Source organism: Phaenicophaeus curvirostris, chromosome 8, assembly GCF_032191515.1.
Source record: "Phaenicophaeus curvirostris isolate KB17595 chromosome 8, BPBGC_Pcur_1.0, whole genome shotgun sequence".
Lineage (NCBI taxonomy): Eukaryota > Metazoa > Chordata > Aves > Cuculiformes > Cuculidae > Phaenicophaeus > Phaenicophaeus curvirostris.
In genome coordinates this window covers 28,452,016-28,477,827 of record NC_091399.1, presented here as the reverse complement: position 1 = coordinate 28,477,827, position 25,812 = coordinate 28,452,016, and the positions used below count along the sequence as shown (strand labels likewise).

At 45.6% G+C, this 25,812-nt stretch overlaps 1 protein-coding gene across 2 annotated transcripts in view; it reads left to right on the top strand.

Annotated features, from left to right (window-relative positions):
* EIF2B3 (eukaryotic translation initiation factor 2B subunit gamma) overlaps positions 1-23,348 on the top strand; it is a 104,292-nt gene extending 80,944 nt beyond the window's left edge. For both annotated transcript variants that reach the window (XM_069862972.1, XM_069862973.1), the window contains exons 11-12: positions 11,370-11,473; positions 23,132-23,348. In XM_069862972.1, coding sequence (XP_069719073.1) covers positions 11,370-11,473; positions 23,132-23,184 — 157 coding nt within the window. In that variant the 3' untranslated portion in view covers positions 23,185-23,348. The remainder of the gene's footprint in view (positions 1-11,369; positions 11,474-23,131) is intronic.
* Positions 23,349-25,812: the final 2,464 nt, after the last annotated feature.

The following is a 25,812-nucleotide window of genomic DNA, read 5'->3' as shown; positions in this document are numbered from 1 at the left end:
CACACCATAAATCAGAATTCCGTTGAGTATAGAAAATAGCCGGTTTCCAGTTCAATCACAAATGGATCCAGTATGGCTATATCGCAAGCACTGCTGTCACAAGAAGTACCGGAACCTCTCTCTTTTGATCATGAAACCCTTTGTCATTTTGATTAATGAATTGATGTCACTGTCCTAACGGTAGAGTTTTGCGTATGAGGTGAGCGCCTCTACCATTAAATCGCAGAGGCAACTGAGCGTATGAATAGTGCTATTTTTATGGAGAGTCCCAAATCAGCTTGTGTTTGTCTGCACTGGTGTATAATTTTAGTCTCTTATAAATCCTAAATCGAGCTCAGAGTCATTATCTTAAGCATTCCATAAGCATCATAAAGATGGTGAGAGATATATATATATTTAAGAGTGAAAAACTAACTTTTGGGGTGACATTTTTGTGGATTTTTGATAAACAATGTCATCTTTAGACAATCCCAGTGAAAACAATCTACCATTGAGTGAAAAGCCTGGTAGTCCCAAGGGTTTCCCCCCATCAGCTACTGTGTGGTTATTGCACACTGATGCACTGGGGTCAAATTCTGTAATTATTCTTCTTCAGCCATTATTTAGACTGTAGACCGTGGGGTTTTATTTCAAAGCACACTGTAAGTCATATTGCATAGATCTACACAGATACTGAGCTGATTAAATATTTCTTATTGCATCATAGTAAGTCTTAAGGCGAAAGGGGTGTGAAGTCAAATTTGATACCAGTTTCTGAAATGGATAAATAGATTCTTTCTGGGCAGATAGGAACACCACGAGGTGCTTAGAACAGAACTAGATACTAGAACAGAACTAGATACTGTTGTTAGGCTGTGATTGGCTCAATACTGGAGAAACAGAGATTATGACCTAGATGGTGATACAGAATCACAGGTTTGCTCGGTTGGAAGGGACCTCAGGGATCATCTGGTCCAAGCTTTTAGGTAGTATATAGTTTAAATGAGATGGCCTAGAACCCTGTCAAGCTGAGCCTTAAGAGTGTCCAGCGTAGAGGAATCCACCACTTCCCTGGGGAGATTATTACCTCCCCAACTGAATGGATCACGGAACTGGGGTTTGCTTGGACAGTGCCATTGCAGACTGTAAATCATGATGACTGGTGTGTTTGATACTCTGGAGGGCCAGTAGCAGGGTGGTTTTTTTTTGTTTTCCCTGGTGTTAGGGCTTCTGTTATGTTATATGTGTCTCCTGTGAAGTGATTTGAGTAGATACGAACCTCCTCCCTTAGAAGAGATTAAAGGGGATTAAAGAAGTTTGTAACACAGGCAAAATAATTGGTAGTCCTTTCTTAATGTGTTTCCCACTGTGCAGCTTATTCTTCCATCAATGAGACAATAAAATAGCGAAGATTACATATGTGCTGAATGATGGACATACTTGACCAAGCTGGGAGGGCTGTAATTTATACAACAGCGCAAGTGCTGAGAGATGCTGACTGCCGAGGTGACAGGCTGCAGCGGGGAAACAGTTCTTGTTTCCCTGTGGACGGCTCCCCAGAGCTCAGTGACAAATTACTCCACTGAGTTATATAGTTGGAGAAAATCTACTCAATGAGCTGAAATCGTAGGTCACTTGAAAATTTTGTGCATCTGAATGCTCCTGCAGTAGCCATACATGGCCTCAGTCTCTAAAGTATCTTGGGGTCGCCCCTTCTTATTTATTCTGTTTGCATTAGAGCTGGTGCGGTGCAGCAGGGTCCTTAGATTCATACATCTTCAGTGCAGTAGCCCCTTCATTACAGCTCACTTGCAAAGAAGCAACCTGTAACGCTGGCCGACTGACTGAAGCCAATTATGAAGGGAGATTTTGCCATGGGCAAATGAAAAATGATGTCTCTGATAGGTTTAACTCCGCTCTGATCTCTTCATAGAACAGGAATTAATGCTGCTGGGGTTGTAGACAATCTTACAATGAATTATGCTGACCTGAATGCACTAATTTTGTTTGATTTGGTATATTTAGGCACTTAGCTTCCTTGAAATGAAACTTCAGTATTGATTGGGATGTTTAGCTTCAAATTCCTATTTTGGCTTTTGTTCTGGCAATTGGTGGTTTGTTGGTTGGGTTGGGTTTTTTTCTTCTAGAAGTTGGCTTTATTTTTACCAACCTTGTAGTTGTACTCAGTTTGTTAGCTTCTGGCAGCAGGAATGTCTATTTGCTCTGGTCATGCAGGACCTTACGCCGAAGTGCTCTGAGCATTACAAATAATATTAACAGGAAAAGCATGTTAAACCCTTTATTCCATCACTGCAGATAAAGATTTCGAAATCTGTTTTTTGTTAGTAAAACTATCTCAGTGTATACACTTAGTGAAAGGAGCTTAGCCATTTTGTCATGTGCACAGTGTATCCCTCTTCCTTGATTGTGGAAAATGGGTGTTTCCCTGGGAAAGATTCGAAATATGGGACTGTAGTCAGAAAAAAAACCCCTGATCTTTGGGCTACTTAGAGGCTAGTTGAGGAGGCAAGCATGAAATGCTTGTATAACTCTCAAGTTCATAGTAAGCCAGGCTTTGAAATTATCTTCTTGGCATATCCCATAGGGACACAGTGGCATAGGGGCCATAGGGGCTCTGTGGCAGATTTATTCTCTGAAATGATGTATGTTGCTGCATTTCTTCTTTCAAAGGAATATACGAAAGCGATATGCTTCAAATGATGTTTTTATGGAAATCATAAACAAGCTGCTGTGATTATCAGCAAGATGCAAATGGCTCAAGGTTTTCATCAAGATGCCACCTCCACAGCTAGGAAGTACCAGATGTCCACAGAGTAACCAGGGTAACTCAGCCTGTCTCACCTACAAATTTATCAGAAAACTGCTCTTTACAGCTGACTGGTTTTGGACAATGGAAGAGATAGATGAAATGTATGGTCATCTGCCTGGCACAGGCCATAGAATTTTAGGCAGTACTTGCTGAGTTGAACTCAGCAGCTGTTGACTTTAAAAGACAGAGATCTTCTTTGAAAATGAGGAGCAATTTGAGGTCCGTCGACCACCTTGGCAGCAAACTGCAGAGTGTTGCCACATCAGGGAGGTTGGAGTGCAAGGGAGGTGATGCTGAGCACTGTGGGTTATGAAAACTGCAGGGAGGTGATGTGGAGACTGGGGACAGAGGGAAAGTTAGACTAATCCCACGAGTCGATGTGGTAAATCTTGTGGAGTCCTGACTCTCTGAGCAGAGAGAGTAGGCTTGGACTAAAAATTTGTATGAAAGACTTAAGTATCCAGTTTTGTGGAGGGAACGCTGGAACCAAAAACATTGTGTCAGCCAAAAGTAGCATCTTCCTTGTTCTATTATATGAAGTTGCATGTTGACTTTTGTTAAAGGTGTTCTGGCTACCCGAGTGAGATTAGATGGCACAGAGGCTATGGTGTTACCCAGTGAGGGACTGGAGAGAGACCGCGTGTGACTGGTTAAAGGCTCCTCTAGTTTACCACATGTCTCAAATTTATTGCCACTTTCTATGAGAAAATGTACAAAGGAAGAAAACAACAAGCGAGGTGAGCTGGATTGACTACTAACTGCAGATTGATTGTGAAGTTTATTGGTTGTTTCCTCAATAGTGCCAAATCAGCACCTGCTGTAGGAACAGTCAGTGGTTTGAAGAAAGTTCTAATTAAAACCAGGATGGAATTGAGCGTTTGTAGGGGTTCAGTACATAAGTAGTCCTTTGCCCCTTGGAGAATGGCAAGACAAAGGAATGATTGTGTTGCCAAGGCAATAGGATGTTGAAATTGTAAAATATATTTTAGAGTACATTCCCAAATGAGAAGGCATGAGGAGGTGAAGTTGTTTCCGGCACCGTAGCTTGCAAAGCTGGAGATAAAGATTTACTTATGTTGGGATTTCCAAGCATTTTGTATCTTGAACCATTTTTTAAGATGTGTGTTGTCTTCTGAACACTGTCTCACACCAGCAGCTGCCCCCCTGCCCTGTGCTCACCTTAGAAAGAACAATAGAATTCTAGAGTTATTAAGGTTGGAAAAGACCTCTAAGGTCATCCAGTCCAACTGTCAGACCAACGCCACCATGCCTGCTAAACCATGTCATGAAGTGGAAGAATGAGCTGAGAATAGATATTGCAAAAAGCACATAAAAAGTGAGAACTTGATACAGAAAAAGCACATGCTCATCTTAAATATATGGATAAAGTGTGTATATGGATGAAGTGTATTATGGGTATGGATAAGCATGAGTGTGCAAAGAAAGCTAGCCATAGTCCTTGCCTGTAAAAAGAGCTCTTACTTCTGTTGATTATGTAGCAATCGTGTTCTGTCCTTTCTGTCACACCTCTTGGCTTTAAATCATGGACATTTTTGGTCAGGAACCAGAAATTTCATTCTACTCTTTAATTCAATGCATGGGCTGTATAAACTACTGCATATAGACAGCGTCTGGCCAACAGAGTTTGCTTTCAGGGAGATAAATTGAAGGAAAGAGGGCAAACTGGGAACACAGTGAGCGGGAAGCAGGTGAGCTATGTGCAGGGCTGGTTTTCAGTTACTTTTAGCTGAAGTAAACTTCTACTGTATCTAATGTTGTCAGGATATTTCTCATATCGTACCTGTTATCTTGTGATTGTCTGAACTATTATTACTAGCAGCTCCTCAAAAAAAAAGTTTTCTTTTGGCTAGCTTCCTACGACATCAGTCTGGCTTAAATAAATCACCTGTTCTTTAATCTCAGATGCAGATGTTTCCCTGAATGCAGGGAGCTCTTTCCAATTTCATAGACAGTGTGTACATCAAATGTTGAACTTAAAAGGCGAACTTGATAAGTGGCATTTTAAAACATCTCCTTTCATTCTGATGATCTGATTCTTCAAGTGGCAGGATTTTGTCTGACTTCAGGACCATAAATAAGCTTTTGCCTCCTGCTAGCCACATGGGTCTAATCAAGAAGCACAGAGAATTATCACAAGCAACTGATTTCTGTTGGATTTTGGTGGGAATCTGCATGTGAGTGTCTTTGATACTCTTGAGAATCTTCCCCAGCCTGGGAATGGAAAAAGAAGAAATTATCACATGGTGCCACAATAATTGTGCCTCTAAGTTCCTAAGGGGCTGGAGAAGTTCATCTTGGCTCTAAGAAGCCAGGTTCAGTTTGTAAAGGTGATATTTAGAAAATCCTTTTCCTTGTCAGCCTAGCTGATACGATACAGAAGCTGATTTAACCAATAATGCCCCATGGAGGGCTACGGCTCTCAACCCAGAATTCCTCTTGAAAAACCACAGCAAAAGTGTCTTTTTACTGTGTGCATCAATTACCCTGCTCAGTCTGACTGTGCCAGCTAGCGAGAAAGGCAAGCAGACCCAGAGATGGGAACGAACATGTAATGTTTCTGCTTTATTACCTTCACATATGCATTGATAATTTTTCCTGGGCATCAGCTGAGTGTCAGTAAAATTGTGCAGGACATGATCCTCCCACTCTGCAAAAGAGAATCCAGAGGGAAGTCAGTTTTCCTGTTTGTGGAGTTTTCTGGTGTAAAACTCCTTGCAGCGTCCCTTCACTGAAGTTTGCAAAACTAAGCTTGCAGTTACATGAAAGGCCACCAATTTGTTTGTGCCACGATCAGCTGGATTTAACTGAAGTTTCAGAGGTGAGGCACAACCTTCCAGGCGACCTCCCGCCGGCAGCCTAAGTTTCGCTTAATAAAACACATAAAGGTAGGTTTGAGGCAACCCTTTAAGGTCAGTTGAACTTTCACTGGAAAATACGAGTGCTGGCAAGTATATGCGATATGTAATGCAAAATGTTTAGGGTGTGGGGAAGAAGCGTAAAGAAGCCATACCACAGCGATGAGCTTGGCTAGAAGAGAGACATGAAACAAGTTCCTTAGCAAAAACAGCCTCAGAAAGGGGTGAAGCATTAGGGGGGTTGGTAGAATGTTTTTGTTACCCCCAAGGGGAAAACAGGAGATCAAAGCCCAAATTCACTTAAGAATGCTTGCTTTGAAATGTATCTATAAATTATAGCATGTGCTGCTGGCATCTATTGTAGTCTTCGGTATTTACTTGAGTGTATAACGTGAGATTCATCATGCCCTGAGTTCACCTGTTAGTGTGTGAAAGCGTGTTGGTGTAAAAATGTCTTGGTGCTCAAACTGTCTTGGTGAAGGCAACATTTAGGGTTTCCAAGTTTCCTGGTAGTGTTTTTGTCTCTTCCCTGTTTTCCCATAGTCTTTGTGCCTCACCCCTGTGATGATGTGTCCCGGCCACCAACTCACTAGCTAACAGGGGATTCCTTGGGGGGTTGCTGGTAGGTTTTCAAGCTCTGCCTGCCTCCTTGCTGCCTGTCGGTGTTATTAAGGTGCCTGTTGTGGCTGTTACCTTCTCGGTCCGGGCAGAATGGGACATTGCTCCCAGGGGAATCCACAGCTGTTACCCCTCAGTCAGCAAAGTAGCTGCCGGGCCGTGTCACCCTTTCTTTTAACTCCTGAATCAGTCTCTCCATTTTGTTACTCATCTGGAGGAGCAAGAGACCCGATTTCTTGGCGTGGCTGAGCGGTACCGACAGGCTGTCCTAAGCATGGTGCTCCGGGCTCGCTCTTCCTGGTGAGTGTATAGTTCTAAGCGTTGCGTTTTAGACACCTCATTTGCTTTGCTGCCCAACAGAGATTATGTTGGGGTTTTGGCACAATTGGATTAAACTAGCAGACCTGGATAACTTCCATTGGCATTTCAGGAGATTTGCTGTAAGGCAAACCTGTGACATTCATACCTTCCTAAGCTTGCACAACTAGGGCGAGAGCTGCAGTTGAGGTCTTGACCTCAGTTACTTAAGCCCCTTTCTCCCAGGAGCGTTCATCACTTTAATCACAGAGTCCTAAATAATCAGTGGGTAGCCTGTAATTAGGGGGTTGTGTCTTGGACTCCTGCAGCCCGCTCCCGGTGTGCTGAGCGCTGCGTATTTTGATTTCCCGTTCCCCCCAAGGATGTTTGATCTCAGATTTACACTTTAGAAAATTAAGAAGGGTATGGTACCTCAGTCCCCTGGCAATCTTCCTGCTTTCAGTGGTAGGTGCCGTGCTTTTCCCAAGTATTGCAGCGCGGCAGCGATTGACACACTTGATTTAAGGGTTTGATTTATAGACTGATACTCGGGCTGAAAGTCAGCAGTTCCAGAGCTGCGTAAATCAGCCTGTCTCTGGGACTAATACTTCCTTATTTATAATTTTGACAGGAGATGGAATTCTTTCTCAATTCTTTACATTTCTTTCAGATGTAATCGACCACCCTGTCCTTTGGTTTAAAGCTATGTGACTTTGCCACAAGTAGAGGGAGGGGAAAGTAAGCCGAGTCCAGGAATTGCTGTGCTATAAAAGCTCCATATTGTATGCTCTTGGACTTTGCTTTCTCCCAGCTTCCTTCAAGCCCACACAAGAGATGGACTTGAGGTTTTTTGGCTTTCTTCCCCTCCCCCCTCCCTCCATACATACGCTGACCTTTTAGAAAAATAAATAAAAGATAAAGAAGGACCTGGAATGTTGCAGAATGTGTGTACATTTTGCTCTCTGTTGTTTTCTGCTGGGATTAGTTGTTTACAATGGGGGAGAGAGGGAGGGCAGAGGAAGGGAGGTCTGTGGCCTTAACTGAAATTAGTGGCATTTCAGAGTGATCTTGTTAGGTGGTCTGCAGTTTAAAGACCTAAATCCTTGTAATCCCCCCATGCCTCCTTGGCCACTACTCCTTTTGCTCTTGTTCTCTCACTTTCAAAAAAAAAAACCTCCCCAAGTCAGCCTCTCTGTCTCTCAGATACAGGCTCGTAACACACACACATGCACAGACACAGACGTACACGCACACTCTCTCTCGTATGCTTCCATTTGCACATTGTACCTGTATAACAAATTAATGTCTTAGCTACATCTGTTCCCACTACAGGACTGGGCTTGTAAAATGCTCTCTCTAGAATGCAGACGCACACCGAATATTTTTATTTATTTTTCTGAAAAAACACCCAGCTGCCAGACTTTCAGTTTGTGATTACACTTAAAACAAATTCAAATTGAAATTTCAGCCATAAATCAAATGCCCCAAATTAGTTCCTCTTGTGGGTTTGAACATGCTCTTTGGATTTGAAGGTCAGAAGATATCCGTTTTCACCGCGCTGAAAAGTTTAAAAATATACTACGTTTTTCAGGGGGAAAAATAAATATGGTTTGCATTATAAAGCAGTACATCAAATGTGCACGTATGCGCGCGCACAGCGGTGTTGGTGGAGCTGCACCTTTGAGGACTAATAGCACCTAATTGTTAAGCAAGGCAGGAACCGCGGTGGTTTTTGAGCCGAGGAGAATACAGTAGAGTTGTCCTGAGATGTGATATTTACCCTGTAAGAGAATAAAAATTTAATCCTTACTCTTCAACTTAAAAAAATAGTAAAAATTAAATAAACACACAAAATAGTTCTCTTGGCAGGCTTTAGAACGCACTCTTTTTTTTTTTTTTCTGAAAAAAAGGCATTTACAAGTGGTTTCAAAATGGCTGTGTTACATCTGTCAGCGGGTGAAGGGAACACCCACAAATTGTGTTTTTATCTCTTGAAGTTTTGTTCCACTTGAGCAATAAAAGCCGGATTCGCTGCTGGTTTGTGTGATTGGGGTAATCTGAGCGTCGAGTATGGTTTTAAAACTCCTGCAGTTGGTTGGGTTTATAAGTTTTAAGAAACTCCTGGGGTGGCGGAGTTCTTGGGGTTTGTTTTGCCCTGGCACCGGGGAAGGGTTGGTTTGCGAGCACCTGGCACAGAGAAGTTCATCTTGGTTCCCTGGCCTGTTCCTCCCAACAAATGGTTTGGCAGGAACCCCGCTTATCTTTGATGTTAATGTCATCAGCAGTTTCTCGGTTACAATGCTATTCTTTCTCCAGGAGTTGAAAAATCTATCCCCACGTAGGCTGGGAACACACATCCAGTGTGCTCCAGTCCGGGCTCCAGACTGACAGCTTAAATCCTCTCTCTGGTGGGGAATGTCCTCCTGCGTGAGGACGATGCCAAGAGGTGCAGTGTGCTCACGGCTGCTCTCGTGCTCAGAAGAAGTGATAGATGGTGGGAACCTAAAAGTTTGCGGGGGAAAGCTGTCATCTGGCTGACTCGGAGTGATGGAGGAGGAGGTATTGTGGAGTGTGCGTTTTGGATGGGAGCCTTTTCAGTGGGAAATGAGCAACCTATCCCATCGCCTTCGCTAGTCCCGTTGAAAGCCAAGTCAGGATGGCAGCGGTGGGCAGCCCTCCCTCCACGGATTCATTCCCTAGCCCGGCTGCAAATGCAGAGTTGCTCTTGCTCTGAGCGATCGCTGTTGTGCAAGACGATGGCCTGAGCCGCTGTGCGGGCACACGAAGCTATTGGAAAGGAAGCAGATCGTGACAGCGTGAGAGCAAAGGCAGGCGGGGGTCTGCTGTGTATCTCTGCCGCTTTTTATCTTATTAATATGTTAGTAAAAACCTTGCCAAGGCAACCTGAGCTGGTTACTTGTAGCATAATTGCTCGTATTGCCTCCTTATAGGTCAGAGGAGGGGGGGGTTAGGTGAGTTAAAAGAATAATTGTTCAGAAGAGACAGTCTGTTCAAGGGGGGTCGTAACTGCTAACCACTGCAGCTGAGGCCAGTTTTATTGCTTTTACTCCTGCAGAATTAATGCTGGTTTTGTGAGGCAGATGGTTTCTGCTCTGACTCACGCAAGCAACAGAATTGTCCTGTGTTTAATGGCAATTTTTTTATATTAGATAATAGTGATGTACGAGCAGGAAAATACTAGGAATTAGTTTCAGGAGCCTGGAGCGAGGGTTGATGCCTCTCTCTTCTCCTGAGGACCACAGCCAGCTAGCTCTCTGTTCAACACAGGGTTGAGGCTCGAGGCTTTGACCTGATCCCAGAACCCCTCGATGCTGTTAGTTCAAACTCTTCAAACTCCAGGGTAACGATTCTGTCCCTGGGCCAGGCTGGTGGTGCGGAGCAGCTGTCTGTGTTCCACCAATGCGATGAGTAGCGGTGACGCCTGGGACCAAGGTGGGGAACGGCTGCAGGTCATTAAACTGCGGAACTCGCCAAGCAGAAAGTCACTGAAGCCAAAAACTTCAGACAGAGATCAGCTGTTTTACTGGGGATAGCAAGAACGTCCACAGTTGTTATAATTCATATTAGCTGAAATACTGGATTAACACGGGGGAGCAGATGACCTGCGTCTCTCTGGGGTTGTCTATCTCACTTTTTCCTTCCTCCCAATCAGCTGGTTTTGATGTGTGTTCGACTTTTAGTATTTTTAGAGGCTTCTTAGCTGGGTGCCTTCAAACTTTATGTCCTTCAATGACTTCTACCCATTCTTTGCTGATTTGAAAATAAGGAAACAAATCATTTGCATTGTAGCTTTTTTTTTTTTTGTAGTTTTGAAAGAAATTACCTTTATTACCATTTATCACTGCTCATGGTCCTGAGTAAACAGCATTTCAGGACGTCATAGATACTAAAGATTCACTACTTCCATTTCAGTGCATGGAGGGGCTCAGACCAATGCAATAACTCACTCAGCAGATCTCAGCAGAGGAGTTACAAAGCCAGCACTTGGCTGAACTTCTTTCTTATCTGGACAAACAGATCAGATTTGAAAGCTAGTTATCACAGATTCAAACACATTTTGGAAAAAGGAGACTTTTGCTGAAGTTCCATCCTGTGTAGCATTTCAGGCTTCATGGTGTCAAAGGCTACATGCATGTGGAGGTGTCCTAGGCGAGTAGAGCAGGTGCAGTGTGGGTTTCATTGTTCAGTTCTGCACAGTAATCATGTTTGGGTGCTTGAATGTAGCATGAACAAAGCCAACCAGCTGAGATGTTGCTCTGCCCCTTCTCACCACCCTTTCTTAGGGCCTGACAAGCTGGAACATATGAAACGTCTCAGCAAAATCTGTAGGAAAGGACTGGGCTGCTGCTCCTCTTTTTAACTGGGGAGCTGAGCAGAGAACTCAACCCCCAGTTACCCGACTGTCTGTGGAAAATATGAGACTTGATCCAAGTCCCAGGCCAGTGTCCTGTCTCTGAAATCCTCTGGCAGAATTTCTTCTGTTAAGGAAATGTAGAGGAAAGCTGTTCTAACAGGAAGGAAAACTGGAAACTCTTTTTTTGCAAACCCATTCTGACAGCTGGCATTTCACTTTTTTCCAGCAACTGGGTGTGGGCATCAGAGGAAGAGCAGAGTTTTTAAGAAAAGAGCAGAACTGCATCTACTTACAGGACCACATCACAAGCTCATTAGATATTCCAGTTGATATCTTTGTTTTGTACCTGTCATTTTAAATTATTTTCTTGCTTTACTTTGTGTTTATGTTGTAGGTGCTGTCTTCAGGGCAGTGTTATTTGTCATAACGCCGTGATAGAAAAGGGTGCGGACATCAAAGACTGTTTGATTGGAAGCGATCAGAGGCTGGAAACCAAAGGTAAGTAGAGGAGCTGTATTTACAGCGCATTTGTAATAGTTTTCATAATTTCTTCCTCAAGATTTCACTTGTGGTTCTTCATGAAGTGCCAGTAAACAGTGGCAGTTCTACAGTGTGGTGTCCTATAATATTAGGGTTTGTATTTCATGGAAAGTACAGCTCTGCGGGATAAGAATAGTTCAGGAACTTGCTTCTCTGAATTTGGCAGAAAAGCTCTGTTGTTGTTAGAAAGAACAAGATTGGGTGCTGAGGCAGTCTTTTCCCAGAGACCACAATTAGATCAGCCTGAGGTTGTCCTCAGCAGAAGGAACTGTTATTTTGACTCGTAATCTTTGTCAGGGTCAAGGCCGATGGAGTCAAGTTATTGATCACACAGAAATCCTTCTCTTTGTAGGTGCTCCCAACCCACGGTGCCAGCAGGCTCTCATCCACCTTGCTCCAAGCAAAAGCTCGAGGTGGAATACCTTACAGAGAGCTGCTGTGCTCAGTACTTGATACGAGGGCAGCTACGTTCGGATCTGCTTTACTGCTATGAAATGCAATTTTGAGGCTTGAGAGAGATTATGTGGCATTTGGGCAAACTTAAGCCATCCAGTGGAAGCTGCTCGGTGAGGGCTGGTGGTAACCGCCTGAGTGGAACTGTTGATTTCCTGCCCTAAGAGATAATGGGCAGGAAATGGCTGTCTCGGTGACTGCATCCCAGGCAGAGGGCTTTTTAATGAATATTTATAGTTGGGGTTTGGCAGATCCCTGCTCTAGGGTGTGGGCTGAGGACAAAAGTGAGTTCTTTTGCAGGCTCCATGTGAAGCTATTTAGTCAGATCAGGATTTGTTTGCTCGCTTTGTCTTTATGGGTGGATTCCCTATCGTTTGGTGTCCTGACACAAAGCAGGGTTTGCTCTTAACATGGTACAGCGTAGCCTATTGTCAGCCTATGTGTATGACAAATTTTCCTTTAAATAGAAATTAAAAGTAAAATATACTTAGGAAAACAAAGTATCAGTCTTGTAGTTGCAAGTCTCAGGTACTGTAGGAAACACTCTGTGCACTGGGGTCTTGGTCCCTGTGTATCAGAGTCTGTGCACACTCATGGCTTTGCCCATCACATCAGTCCAAATCAGTGGCCCTTGCGGGTTTCATTGCTCCCTATTACTGAAGATTTGCACTATTCCAAATGCTCCATCTGTGTCCTCGCAAGCACAGAATCATCAACTCATTCGGGTTAGAAAAGACCTTTAGAATCACTGAGTCCAAGTGTTAACCTCACACTGCCAAGTCCACCACTAAACCGTGTCCCTAAGTGCCACATCTACACACCTGCATGAATCGCTGGGAGAGCTGAATCAGGTCACATTTGGTTGTTAGCCTGTAGCATGAACTCTGAGAGACAGGGTGCGGATGTAGTTAATGTTTTAGGAAATAGCAGTATGTTTCATTTATTAAGTAAATTGCATCAAACAGAAACGTCACTCTTTGACCTTGCGCACATCTGCTTCAGTAGTCTCTACCAGGACACAGATCCTAGTTTGGTTGAATTTAGTATGAAAGCCGTTCTGTCTTCTTGATTGTCCTTGTCATACTTGTCTGAATATTTTCCAGGGTCCACAAAAAATAAGTCCTTGCCCATGGCAGGGGAATTGGTACTGGATCATCTTTAAGGTCCCTCCCAACCCAAACCATTCTGTGTTTCTATGTATTTGCAGGGAGAGTAAGGGAGCTGTAACCTGTCCTTAATTTTCTTATTCTTTTAGAGACTATTGCTCACCGCTCCAAAACTTAAACCCACTTCTTAATGAGTCTGTGGGCCCTCTAGTTAAACTGTTTGGAAGCGTATGATTGACGTTAGCAAAGACACATTTGGGTAGATTATGAATACACCGTTATGCTGAGCAAGGAAAAATAATAAAGCCCTGCTTCATTTCCCTGCCTCAGTTTCCTAACCATTCTGGAATTTCTCTGGGCTGGGGGTCAGGTTCTCCTCGGTGGTCTGGGATCTGTCTGCGAAGTTCATGACTTATTTCCTGAACTGTGGAGTCCTTCCAGCCCAGCCTGTCTCTTCGGACCTTGGCTGGTCCCATAGTAAACTGGGCCCTCTCTTTTGCGCTGTGAAATCATGCCATGACTTCCTTTTCCCTGCCCGAGGCTTCCTGTATCTCGTGCCAAGCTTTTGGTGTGGCCCTGTAAGTCTGTTTCCATATTCCCCCTTTCATCAAGACTTTGGCTCTGTTTTTCTGTTTGGTAACTTTTCCTTTTTCAAACTCGAGCCTCCACGGCCAGGTTAGAAAAAGCCTAGCTCGTTCTCTTGGGTTGGAGCCACCTTTTGTTGTAAGCTGATCACACTTCAGCAGACGTAAGCAGTAGCAGCTGGCTGTTGACCCTAGTCTGGGAGTTACATGCTAGAAACCTCCTCAGCAAAGCTGCGTACACCTTCCCAGAAACATGAAAAAAACCCCAACCAGCAGACCCTTATTCCAAAGCATCAGCCGGGATTCATCAAAGGTTCAGGGTACAAGAGCCCTTTGAGCCCATGGTGCACTCACCTCCTTTCATAAAAGGAACCCCAGTCCCACGCAAGGAGGATGGCAGGAGCACAGCTACCACAAATGATAGGCAATCGTAACTCAAACCAGCTCTCATCCTTTTCCTTCTGTGGAAGAATAGGGGCATATTTAGGGTGGTCCAAATGGTACAGCTGGGAGTAATAGGACTGAATTAAACACAATTTAGGTTGGCTATCTGGAACGTTTTCCTAACGATGTGGTCTGGTAGACTGTGGGATAATCTCCCTGGGGACGTGGTGGGAGACCTCGTCACTTAATAATGGGCTTGGCAAAGCTCTGGACACCTAAATAGAGGGAGCACTCCAGCCCTGGTTACTGGGGTAGATCAGATGCAACCTACTACTTTGAAACTGGAAAGAAAATTAGAAATACAGGAGGGGACAGGTAAACATCAGCAGTGACATCCTAGTCCTGCGTTAGCTTCAGCCCTATCACAGCACTGGCTAGAGATAGTGCTTCTAAAGGCCTCTGGTAAAGTCAAGGTATGGAGTTTTATTAAACTTCTGGATTTGCAAGCCGTGCCTCCTGAGAGCCCTGCTATTCTCTTCCTACTGTTTTTATTGCCATGCTTAGGAAGCATCCGCTTTCCTTCCCCTTTGATACTTTAATTTAAGGAATTTGCTAGCAGAGAATTAACAGATGGGCTTTGTGAAAGCTACCTCACGCAGGTAGTAGTTTGAAAAACATGTCAATACCTAAGAAAAAGGAGGTAGTTATTAAAGGGGTAGGAAATGGCAGGCAGCAGTTCCGAAAGAACTTAATTGCACGGAGCATTCAATCACTGTTTGGAAGACAGTTATTAGGATCATGCTCCAGTCTTTTTGATGAACCTGTTTTTAAAGAGGAGCTCAAAAGCAACGTGCAATCCTGAAGTAGGACCAGAGGGAGGGAGTGCTGGTGATGGGCCAGTTGAGGAGTCAGATGAGTCCTAGAGTCAGTGAGTACAGTTCCCGGGGGAGTCCTCTGGGCCAGATTCAGCAGGCAATACATTATACAGCTGGTATAGGTTAGCCAGGAAAAGGCATATACAGTAAAGTGACCTAAACTTTCTTCAAAGCAACACCAAGAACGGAGATGGTAAAGACACACACAGAGAATAGAACTAGCAAAATTGACATAAAACTAAACACCTTATCATTTCTGCTGCCATTGAGGCAGGGATGTTTTACGTGCGTTGGGAATTAGGGAGCCAATGCTGTTTGAGGACAGCTTGAATCACTGCACACCCAAAGTGTGCATTACAGCAGTGTTGTTGCCGCAAAGTGTGTGTTCAGGGAGGTAAAAAAATACAGGTATTCAGGATGTATTCTTAGCTTAGTATACTGGTACATACTTAGTAGTAGCATTACCTCTGTGATCCGGCTGTAGCCTGAAACTTCACTGTGCTTGTTCCTGTGCAGTTTCACTGCATTTATTCCTGTGCAGCTTTAATGCTACCATATATTTTTATTTTCCTTGGTGCCCTGACAGAGTCAACTCCCAGAATGAGGAGTGCTTGCTGAACGCAAGGGTTATTCATATTCCTTATTTTTTTTGTCTGTTTTCAGATCATGTCTGAAACCTTAATTACTGTACACTATGCAAGAGACAAGATCCTCCCTTTCTATGGCTTTTCTGGAACATTTGTCATTTTAATGCTTCACAACTGTTAGCAAACTCATTTACCATTCCTCGATTTGAATGTGGTTGATGTTCCCTCCTGTTTTACAGAGACTTGAGAGACAGGGAGATTCCAATCATGTGCTCATGCTTTTGGACTGGCCAGCTTAAGTACTGAAGTTGCATGTATGGTATTTCTTAGCTGTTACAGACTTGACATTTTAGCCTTAGCTTTTTTTTTGGTTTTTTGGTAAATGTTTGGAGGGAAGTTCAGCCCCTTGGAAAAAAAAACAGTTGTATTATATGGGATGATGCTGGCCCTAGCACGGATCATTAACAGTGTCAGAAACTTGAACTCCGTTGTACAGCTTTCTGCTGCTTCAGCTGATGCGAGCTGATAGTGGTGGATTATCTTCCTTAAGGGGAGCTGGATCTGCAACGGGACAAGAGAAACTCTTTGCCAGGAGGTTTCACAGGTGCCCACGGGTGTCAGCAGCCCTGATATCCACTCCTGGTGCTGGGAGGAGAAGGCTGTGGTTACTGTAAGATTTACTGCTCCTTGCTCCCAGCATCAGCCATTGGACCCCAGCAGCATCATCCATGTCCTACCTGATCCTGACTCCTGCTTCACAGCTCCCCGCTGTGGCTTTGTCCCAAGCCCAAACTCATCCCAATCCTAGACTTCTCTTTGGTTTTTCCTCTAGTTTTTCTCCCATGAAGATTCTTTTTTTTTCTGTTTTGGTTATTCCCAGCCACGCACCTGACTCCTCCTCTTGTCTGACCATAGCTGCTGTATCTAGTCCCCTTGCCTAACAGTCCCATGCTCCATTTCCCATCTGGCACTTGCCCTCTGACTGCTTTGAGTCAGACTGCATCCCTTTCTGTATCGCTGTCGTGCCCAGGCAGGATCTTCCTGGGCACAGGAGGGAGGTGGTTTGTATCAAGTGCTGCTCTGGTCCATAGAGCAGGGATACCAGCGTCGGGGAGCCCTGTCTTCCTCCTGCACTTCCATGGTTGAGAGAAGTCACTGCAGACAGTCTCTGGAGCTTTTAGCTGCCTCCTGAGAACATGTGAAAACAGAGATTTTTTTTTCCAGAGGGTCATCACGTAGCCAAAACTGTGTGGTTTCTCACAAGAACAGAAAAAGGCACATATCCAGTAAGGACTGGCTCCTGTTTCTGATCATTTTCCAAGTCCTGTTCCAAGCTTAGAGTCCTAGGACTTCTCAATGAAACAGAGTAAGATTGTTTTATTTTAATGAGGGCCAAAGAGCACATTTTTCTCTAATGTCATCCTCTGAAGGCAGGTACAGTTTATGAAACCTCCACATATGAATGGTCAGCTGCTTGTGAGAATGCTTCGCCCCAGCCAAGATTTAGCAGGATAGGGACAGGAAGGAACTGAGGGACTTTGTGATGCTCTTACTGCATTCAAGCAGGGGTGAGCATCTGCTCATGCAAGATGCTGAGTACCTCCTGGTGAAGTCTTCAGGAACTGAAAACGCTTAGCACGACACAAGGTTGGGCTCAGAAAGGATGCTGCAGTGCAGATGGGAGTTAAGAAAGCTCGTGAACAACAGGCAGACTACACAGTGCACGCATGTATATTGTACAGTGGGGTGCAAGATGAGCTGGAGATGATGTAGGAATGACGTAAATTCATAGCAAAACTGAAAGGTCCATATGATCTGTTTCCTGAAGTAGTTTAACTTTTAACTGAGCGTCCCTGACAGAGATACTGGTTGGCAGTTAAAACAGGCATCTCTTAAATAGTTGTCATTTTTTCTTCAGTGACTACGCAGTGGCTACATTTCTAACTGATCCTAATAAGCCTCTTTTCCAAGTTGTTTAAAAATGGTTTATGAGTTCTGGCCTTAGCAGTGGCATAAAACTTCCCTAGAATACCCATCCAGTGATGCTTCATCCTCCTCTCTGCTAGTGGGGACTGTCACGTCTGTGCACACTGTCATTCCCAGCCAGGGAAGTTCAGGCTTCCTGAGTGAGCGGGTTAAATGAGTTACCACATACGCAGCGTGTCGATTGTGAAGTCTACCCATAAGGCAGCAGTTCGTAACCTTGTGGAAATATTTTTACATGCTCCACGCAGAGAAAATAACCACTTGTGCTCTGCTAGAGCTCAACCACATGAAAGAGCCAGGAAAAACACCCCAATGGATGCTGAGAAAGCAAAGGCAACTCTACTTGCATCCAGCGCAGCGAGCAGCAGTGTCCAGGCAAATATGGCATCTGTACCATCTTAGCAGGAAGCGTGGACCGAGTCTTTCAGACAGACATTTCTGAGATCCCTGTTTGCCTTTGCTGTGAGGTGGTGATACTTCACTGGAGTGCATCAATCAGCATAATCCAGCCCCTTTCTTAAACACTTTGCTAGAACTCTACCCCAATGCTAGAACTTTAAGTGTATCCCCTTCCCCACGGAACTCGCTGTCTGAGGTGCATCCCGCAGCTCTTGGTCTCCTTTTCCCTTGGTGAACCTTCTGCTAGATCCCTGCCTGATTGCTTTCCAATACGCCTCTCGTTTCCATCTCCTTTAGTCCCTCATCCATCTGCTCCAAGCCACTGTAAATTCATCTCCGTTTGGGCTTTGAATTCAGTGTTGCCTTTCCCTCTACGCTCCCAAGCCGAGGGGCATGGTTTAGTATTTGATAGGAATGGTTGGACTTGATGATCTGATGGGTCTTCTCCAACCTGGTGATTTCTATGATTCTATTCCCCAGATGGGTTTGAGGGAAAAGGGGTTAAAATTGATTGAACCGTGAGGAAAGCCTGAATCAGGCGAGCAGGGGCTCTGTGCACTGGCCCTTGCTGGGCATGGGTGTAAGGCAGGATTGAGTTCTGTGCTGCCCACCTGTTCTGTGGGCTGGAAGCCCCACCTGTGGACCAGAGCTGATCTACCAAAGCTGTCACCAGCCCCTGGGGTGAGCTGCACATCCCACCTCTGGGCTGGGACACCCTGCTCATGGAGAGCATCGCTCCTGGACAGCCTCGGAGCAGGCTGACGGCTGCATGGCAAGGCAGGAGAAACCTGAGAGATGCTCCGGGCTTTTGGGGCCACAGCGTGGTCACCCCTGATCCCCAGTGATCACGTAAGTAAGCGTGGTGGGGAGAGAGCAGGCCTTGACTGGAAAGCCCCACTGCTCTGTAAACACAAACAAATCAGCTCCCATCACCTGCTTCCCTTCTTTATCTCTACATGTAATTTAAAACACCCTCCAGCCTCCCAAAGCCAAGCTTCAGCTGCTTCCCATCCCATTAAGCCCCTTTAGCTCCTCTCCCCCACCCCCCGAGCTGCTTTTCCAGGGCCAACCATCACTGCAGAGACAAGTTGCTCTTCTCTCCCGCTCTCTGATCCTTTCTGTCCTGGGTGAATGTGGTAGGAGCCACCCACAGCGTGTTTTCGTGCATGCGTTTCTGCAGCCACCCCTCCCCCTGCCTCATTTTTTAAGTTAAACTATCTCTTGCTTTAAAGAGAGCAAATACACAGCAGTGGCTTTCATCACTGCTGTATAATAGAGCAGTAATTCTGTGCCAGGGACTGTTTTCTATTTTATTTTAAAGGGTTTATAAAACAGTGTATGTAATTGAGTGAGTAAACTGAACGTTTTCTGGAGCCCCTGAGGGCTGGAACTTCGTGGTGGTCCTGGGCCTAGGCCCTAACCTTTTTTTTTTTTTCTCTCTTTCCCCTCTCTCTCTCTCTTTTTTTTTTTTTTTTCCTCCCTTTCCCCTCCTTCCCCTCCTCCTTTACAACCCAGCGTTGCCACCAGCAGCAGCAGCAGCAATCTGTCTGGGGCTAATTGAGCAAACAACAAGGAGATGCTTTCACATGGCTTTTTAAAGGAATGCTCCGGCATCCCCTTTCTGCGAGCAGCTTGGCAGGAACCTGCCAGGGAGGCTGGGGAGCTCTGGGTCCCCGGGCCTGCTGGTGGGGTTTATGCTGGGCTGCTCAGTCATTTCCGCCCCTCTGTTTATTTGCATTACAATTTGTTTTTAGCCAAGCACCAAAAGCTGCTGCTCCCAGCTCTCCTTGCCTTGTGCGTATGTTTTTAAGGGGCTAGCGGTACAGTATGTGTAAACAAATGTCTTCCAAAGCAGGAATGCATATATAACGAGTGACAGGTTTTTGATTTACACTCAGGAAAGTCTCCCTGGATGGTTCAAGCACCCAGGCTGACTTCAGCCTGGGCTGCGTCAGCAAGTTGAAGCAAAGTGCTAATCAGGAGATTGAATGTGTTGATCAGCTCTGGATGTGCTTAGCACCAGATGCTCCCAATCTGAGAAGATCTAGTTGAACATGATTTAAGGTTGCGGAGTCCAACTCTAAGGCTTTCTGAAAGTCCTTTCTCTAATCCCTCTTCTTTCTCTGTGGGCTGAATGCATCTGTAACCCTGCCAGTGTCAGATAAAAGGCAGCCTGGTAAGAAATCCCTAATGGGGAGCTGGGGAAGGAGAAGGGAGCTGAACAGCGAAGCATGTGAGGTACTTCTCCCTCCTCCCCCAGAGTTTCAGGCAGAGTTTCTGCATGAACTGAGCTTGCTGGTACCAGCCAGAGCCACTGGCAACTGGCAGCCAAGGCTGATAATGAAACGCTATGCGCAGCTCGGCTCTCTGGCACACACAGCAGAGTCTGAATTCCCTTCTCTCTGCAAGGAGGACTTTGGGAAGGGAAGAGGGAAGCTGGGTGAATCCTTATCTGCCTATCGCATCCCCTCGGGGTGCGGAATCAAGCTTTGTTTCTAGCAAAACCATTCCCTTTATCACTTAAAAACTTTCTCGAGGATTTGAGGCAGGCACATTCATGTGTTTTCTTTTAGCCTGTACCAGAAGAAATGAGTTTGGTGATTTCATGCAAGTCTGTGAGGTAGCAGTGACACGCCGGGCAGGCTCCGTTTGCCCGCTTCAGGGAATCTGGGCCACACGGATCAAGGAGACAAAACAGGCAGAGGGATGGGAGATGACGGAATGTGTGCTCTGATTTTCCGTGTGGCTTTGGCTTCTTAAACTCCCTAAACTCACTGCTGCCTCCATTTTCCCATGTCTAAAATGGGAATGCTCCCATTTGCCTACTCTTGAAGAGCATTTTGAATTCCTCAGGGTGCAAAATGCAAGATATCATAAGGCAGCTGCAAGCGTGTCGGTGCAAAATACAAATAGCTGGTACCACCTCTGCATCAAAGTATGTGACAGGACCCATCCTAGCTCTGCATGTTCAGGACACTGCAGGGTGCTGTATGGAATGGAGCAAGATGTTCCTTATTAAAAAGTATTGCTACAGATAACCTATATATAGAACCATAAATTGACAAGGCTCTTCGTAAGCCTAGATGAAGGCATGTTTAATCTGCAGAGGCATAACGTAATTACTCTCGCTGGATGGTAGCCAGGGTCTTATTCACATCATAGAAATCAACATGATAGGTAGTCTGCTTGGAGAAAGTTCAGGAATGGAGTCACAGGAGTTGCTACAGGGCCTGTTTGAGATATATTGGGAAAGTTGTTGGGGTTGAGGAATGTTATAGCAAGAAGTGCTGCAGGTTGGATTTGAGGTACCTTAGCAAAGCTGTGTGGGGTCCAGGACAGGAGGAGAGAGGTGCTGAAGGCTGAACCTGGGGCTATTGGCAGAGCCGTGCTGGCGAGGTTGTGTGGTGCTACCTACATCACGCTTACACCTGGCACTTGTACAGTCAGTCCCTCCTTTTCCTGAGCACTGCATCCACCTCTGCTCGTCCTGCCCAAAGTGCTGGAGACTGAGCTGTACGCTCCGACTTTGAGCTCCAGAGTGATAGCACGAGGCTCCAGGTTTAATTATCAGTTGTCGCTAAGTACCCTGAGCAAAGAACTAAATGACTTAATCTAATGTTGAAGGTGAGAAGCAACTCCTTGATCTCCTTATTTTTGCCTTCACAAAGGGTCTCTGGAAGGCGGCCGTGTGGGTAAGCCAGCTCTGTACCCTGGGTTGAGGAGACAGCAGCATCTATTTGATTGTGGTAGCAGGTTTGTAGTGGGAGATTATCTTGCCGCGGTCCAAAACTCCTCAAAGTTCATAGAGCAGTTTTTGATCAGACCTTTTCTGGAGCAGTGGTGTGCATGGTGCAAAGGTGATGTCTTGAATTTTAAACCAAGAGAAGCATCATATTGGCCCGGACAGCTTGGGGATTGCCAGGAATTTCTTCTTTTAGCCAGTGGTTCATTGTTTTGCAAGAGTCTTGTAAAATCCACTCCCCTGAAGGGAGGAGTTTTAGGTGGGTAAATAAAGCACAACTCATTATTTCCATCATCCTTGGCGACCCATCCCCGTTGCTGTGTAGGGTGTAGGAGACTAAGCCTCCATCAGTGTATCCCAGCACCGCACAGGCCCTGATGCTTTATCCCACGCTCCAGAGCCGATCGTTATTCCTGATATGCTGAATGGGGAATGGAGAGCCTAGGGGCTTGGGTCAAACCACCTGAGCTCCACCTGAATAGGTGTCCAGCTCCCAGATTGCAATTTAGATTCAGCGCCTCCCCCCACAGTACCCAAAGGACACCCACTTTGAGCACACTGCCTTTATGTCACACTCTGAGGCCGCATGCTTGGGGGTTTAGGCACTGGGCTTTCAGTTGCGTGGTTTTATTATTTTGGCTTTAGATCCCTTCTTTGCAGTCCTTCCCTGACAAGCTGCTTTTGCATTTTAAATGGAAGGCTCTTTCAGTACAGTGCATTAACCGTGCTGGGGCAGGGACTGGCACATTAATGCGTCCACTGGGGTTGTGCAGAGCTCCTGGGAACAGGCGAAGGAGCGACCTGGTAGAAATTACCCCTCCAACAAATTTGCTCCAAAGGGTTCCAAGAAGCACTGTCCACAGTGACCCTCAGAGATAACTGTGTGCTCAAGAGACTTTGCTTCACGCGGATGCTTTTGGAGAGGTTCAGTCCATATTTTTTTAATTCAGGAGGGAGAACTCAGGTTTCAGTTAGAAAAGAGGAAAAAAAAGCCCCTTCTTGTAAGGTGGGATTGCTGAGAGGGTCTCATCCTTTCTCTGTGGCCACCCCTTGATGATGAGCAGCCCCTCTCCTCCCCAGCCTCTGTGCGGTTTGAGGGCACACAGCTCTCTTTAGGGCTGAGGTGGGTTACTGATCTTTAATTTTATGTTAGATCTTCCATGTTGGATGTGGATGGTTCGTTGCCTCAACGTATGTGTACACCTGTCAGCAGCAGCTGTGACTTCTGTCCGGGCTCTCTTGTTTAGTAGTGACACATACATGCGAAAACTCTCATTAGAGAACCCTCCTGATGTTTAGTCAGTTGTTTAGGCGTTTGCCATGTGTGTGGGATACTGTCAGAGAGACACTGAAGTCCAAAGAAACGCAGCAAATCCGTGTTTGAGTTCCCCAGAATCTGCTTTTCTCATTTGTTTTAAAGTTCCAGATTTGAAAAATGCAAGATCTGAAGCACTGCTGCAAAACTCAATTCCTCTTCTTTTCCTCTCTCTCTCTTTTCAGCCAAACATGTTAATGAAGTCATTGTGGGCACCGAACAGCTGATGGAGATATAACCCGAGTAGCTTTTAAAGATGATTTTATGGAAGCCAGCAGCAGAACCAGATGTTCAAGCATCGTAAGATCATCCGTACAGATCAGTACTGGCACGGTTTACCCTGTCATTGCTCCTTTTCTGTTCAGCTTTATATTTATGTCTTAATAAAGAAGAATTTACAGAGCGGTGTGTCCATCAGCCCCTCCCCCCTCATTGGGATGCACGCGGGTTTGTGCTGGGGAATATCGGTTCCTGCACGCCCAGCGAACGCACTGTACTTTTCCAGCAGAAGGGAGAGCGGGGACCACACAGACTGTGCCCACTCCAAAGAATGACTTAGCTGCCCTCCCTGCCATGTAAACCACGGCCCTGCAGTTCTGCGCCACCGTCCCCAGGCCTAGGAGAGCCCGCTCGGGATGCTGCTTGTGCATCTCATCAACGCAGCAGGCGGGCAGCGAAACACAACAGTAAATGCGGGCTGCTCTTTGCAGCTTCGCCAGCCTCCTCCTCCTCGTCTCTCTCTCCCTCATGATGCTGCCCCATAGCACAGAAGTGTTTAAGCTGCGCCTCTTCTCTTCTGTAATGCAGTTGAGGAGTTTGGCACCCATTTCCATCAGGACTGAGTTTGGTCTGTTGCTTTGAAATCCTGCCCGATAGCGAGGATGTGAGAGAGCTGGAGGGATGAGGGAGCGCGAAGGGGAAGCAGGGCGTGCGCAGTGGGTGCTCTCTGCCTTACTTTGAGGAGTCTTTCTCGTCTTGGTCCTAATCCCAGCCAAGAGGTCCCTCCCCACATCTAGATGGTCTGTGGATGACCATACCTACGTCTGTGAAATGAGTCGGCTGTGCTAATGTGAAATGCACTGCCTTGTGGTCAGGGGTTGTGCCAGGATTGTAAAGCACCTGGATGGGATTGAAACACAAGCTGTTCTTTAACGTTTATAAATTGGACTCAAGTTCCTACCTAAAACCTGTTTATTAGAATCTAGTAAGATTCAATGGGACATTTATCTGCCCCTGGCAGTTTAAAATCCAGAGGTGCTTACAGCGACTGGCTGGGATGATATTTCATTAACCGAAGTGATACATTTTAAACGTGTGCTTCGTGGGCACCGATGTCCCCCAAGGAAAATTACCATTTCCTAGCTAATTTGGCAGGCGAGAGGTTATAATCCAGACATTCCCAGAGTTTCATAAACAAAATTCCTGCTCTGAAGGACCAGATTGGAATGGAAAGTGTGGGTAAGGACGAGCTTCAAGGCCTTTGACAAGCTGTGGGAAGAAGAAACGCGCTGCAGTTTAGCTCCGGTGTTGTTCTAGAGGTTTTGCTTTGCATATGTGCGCAAACATGTTCCTAAGGTACGAAGCCCTTTTCATCCAAGGATCGCAGAGGCTTTACAAAGGTTAATTAAAGAGAGTTCTTGTCTCCGTGTGCGGCAAGGGAGTGAGGCATCCATTTTGGGTGTGTAAAAACAGAAGCAGAGTGGAGCGTAATTACCTGGCTTTGCGTTTTACCAGAAGGCTGTGGCAAGGCTGGGAGAGGTCCACAGGGACTTTGACTCTCAGTCCTTTTCCTTAAAACACAAAGCCTTCCCTCCCTCTGTTTTTAGGGTATATCAGCTTCTGAAAAGTCCACATCCCCTCACTTAACAGCTACAGCTTTACCTCCTTGTGCCTTAATTATATGTTAAAGTCTCAGCCCTTTTGTTTAGCTAATTTAAGAAGAGGGTGGGGGGCTCTTTACTGTGTGGGTTAGAATTTAGCATTAATTTAGTGTTCTCTGACACTTGAAAACCTGGCCGGGATTTGAGGCATTTTCTTTTCCTTTTTGCCTTTTACGACCTGCAGGTGTTTGGTGTGAGATAAAAGTAGATCCCAAAGTGAGATTTCACAGCACAAATTATCAAAGTGCAGCTTCACTCTTGATGTAGTCTACGTGTGTGGCAGTAATTATGAAAAATAATTCGGGATAATAGGGCCTTCAGGAATCTCGAGGCGGGCACTGGGAGGTTAACCCTTCCTCATCTAACCTGGTCTCTACGCCGCTGTCATCATCAGGTGAGCAGATGATGGGTTGAGTCAGGCAACAATACAAACCAAGTCATAAATGTTACAGTCTTCAAGAAAATTGGGGTGGCAACTGAGGCAATGAAGTTCTGTTGCCAGGTGCTCTCGAGTGTGACTGGTCCTGAGTGATACAGACCTCTGGGAAGGTGGTTCTGGTTTGGGATGCTCACCAGTTTTGAAGAACAGTTGGCTTCTCAGATAGCAAGGCTTCTCACTTTGCTGCTCTGTCACATCCTGGCAGCCGAGCATTACAGCCCGTGCCCGTTACGGTGCTATTAGCTCCAAGTTGGTGCTTCGGAGGCAGCGTTTCTCTGGAAGGATGGACCTTCGCAACTCTGTGGACACTGACGCTTCCTGGACAGGCTTCTCCTGAAAGCTTCTTTGGCAGGTGGGGTTCATGTGAGAAGTTTCTTGTCGCTCCTCAAATCCTGTGTTCAGTTCTGAGCCCCTCACCACAAGAAGGATGTTGGGGCTCTGGAGCGAGTCCAGAGAAGAGTACGAAGCTGGTGAGGGGGCTGGAGAACACGCCTTATGAGGAACAGCTGAGAGAGTTGGGGGTGTTTAGCCTGGAGAAGAGGAGGCT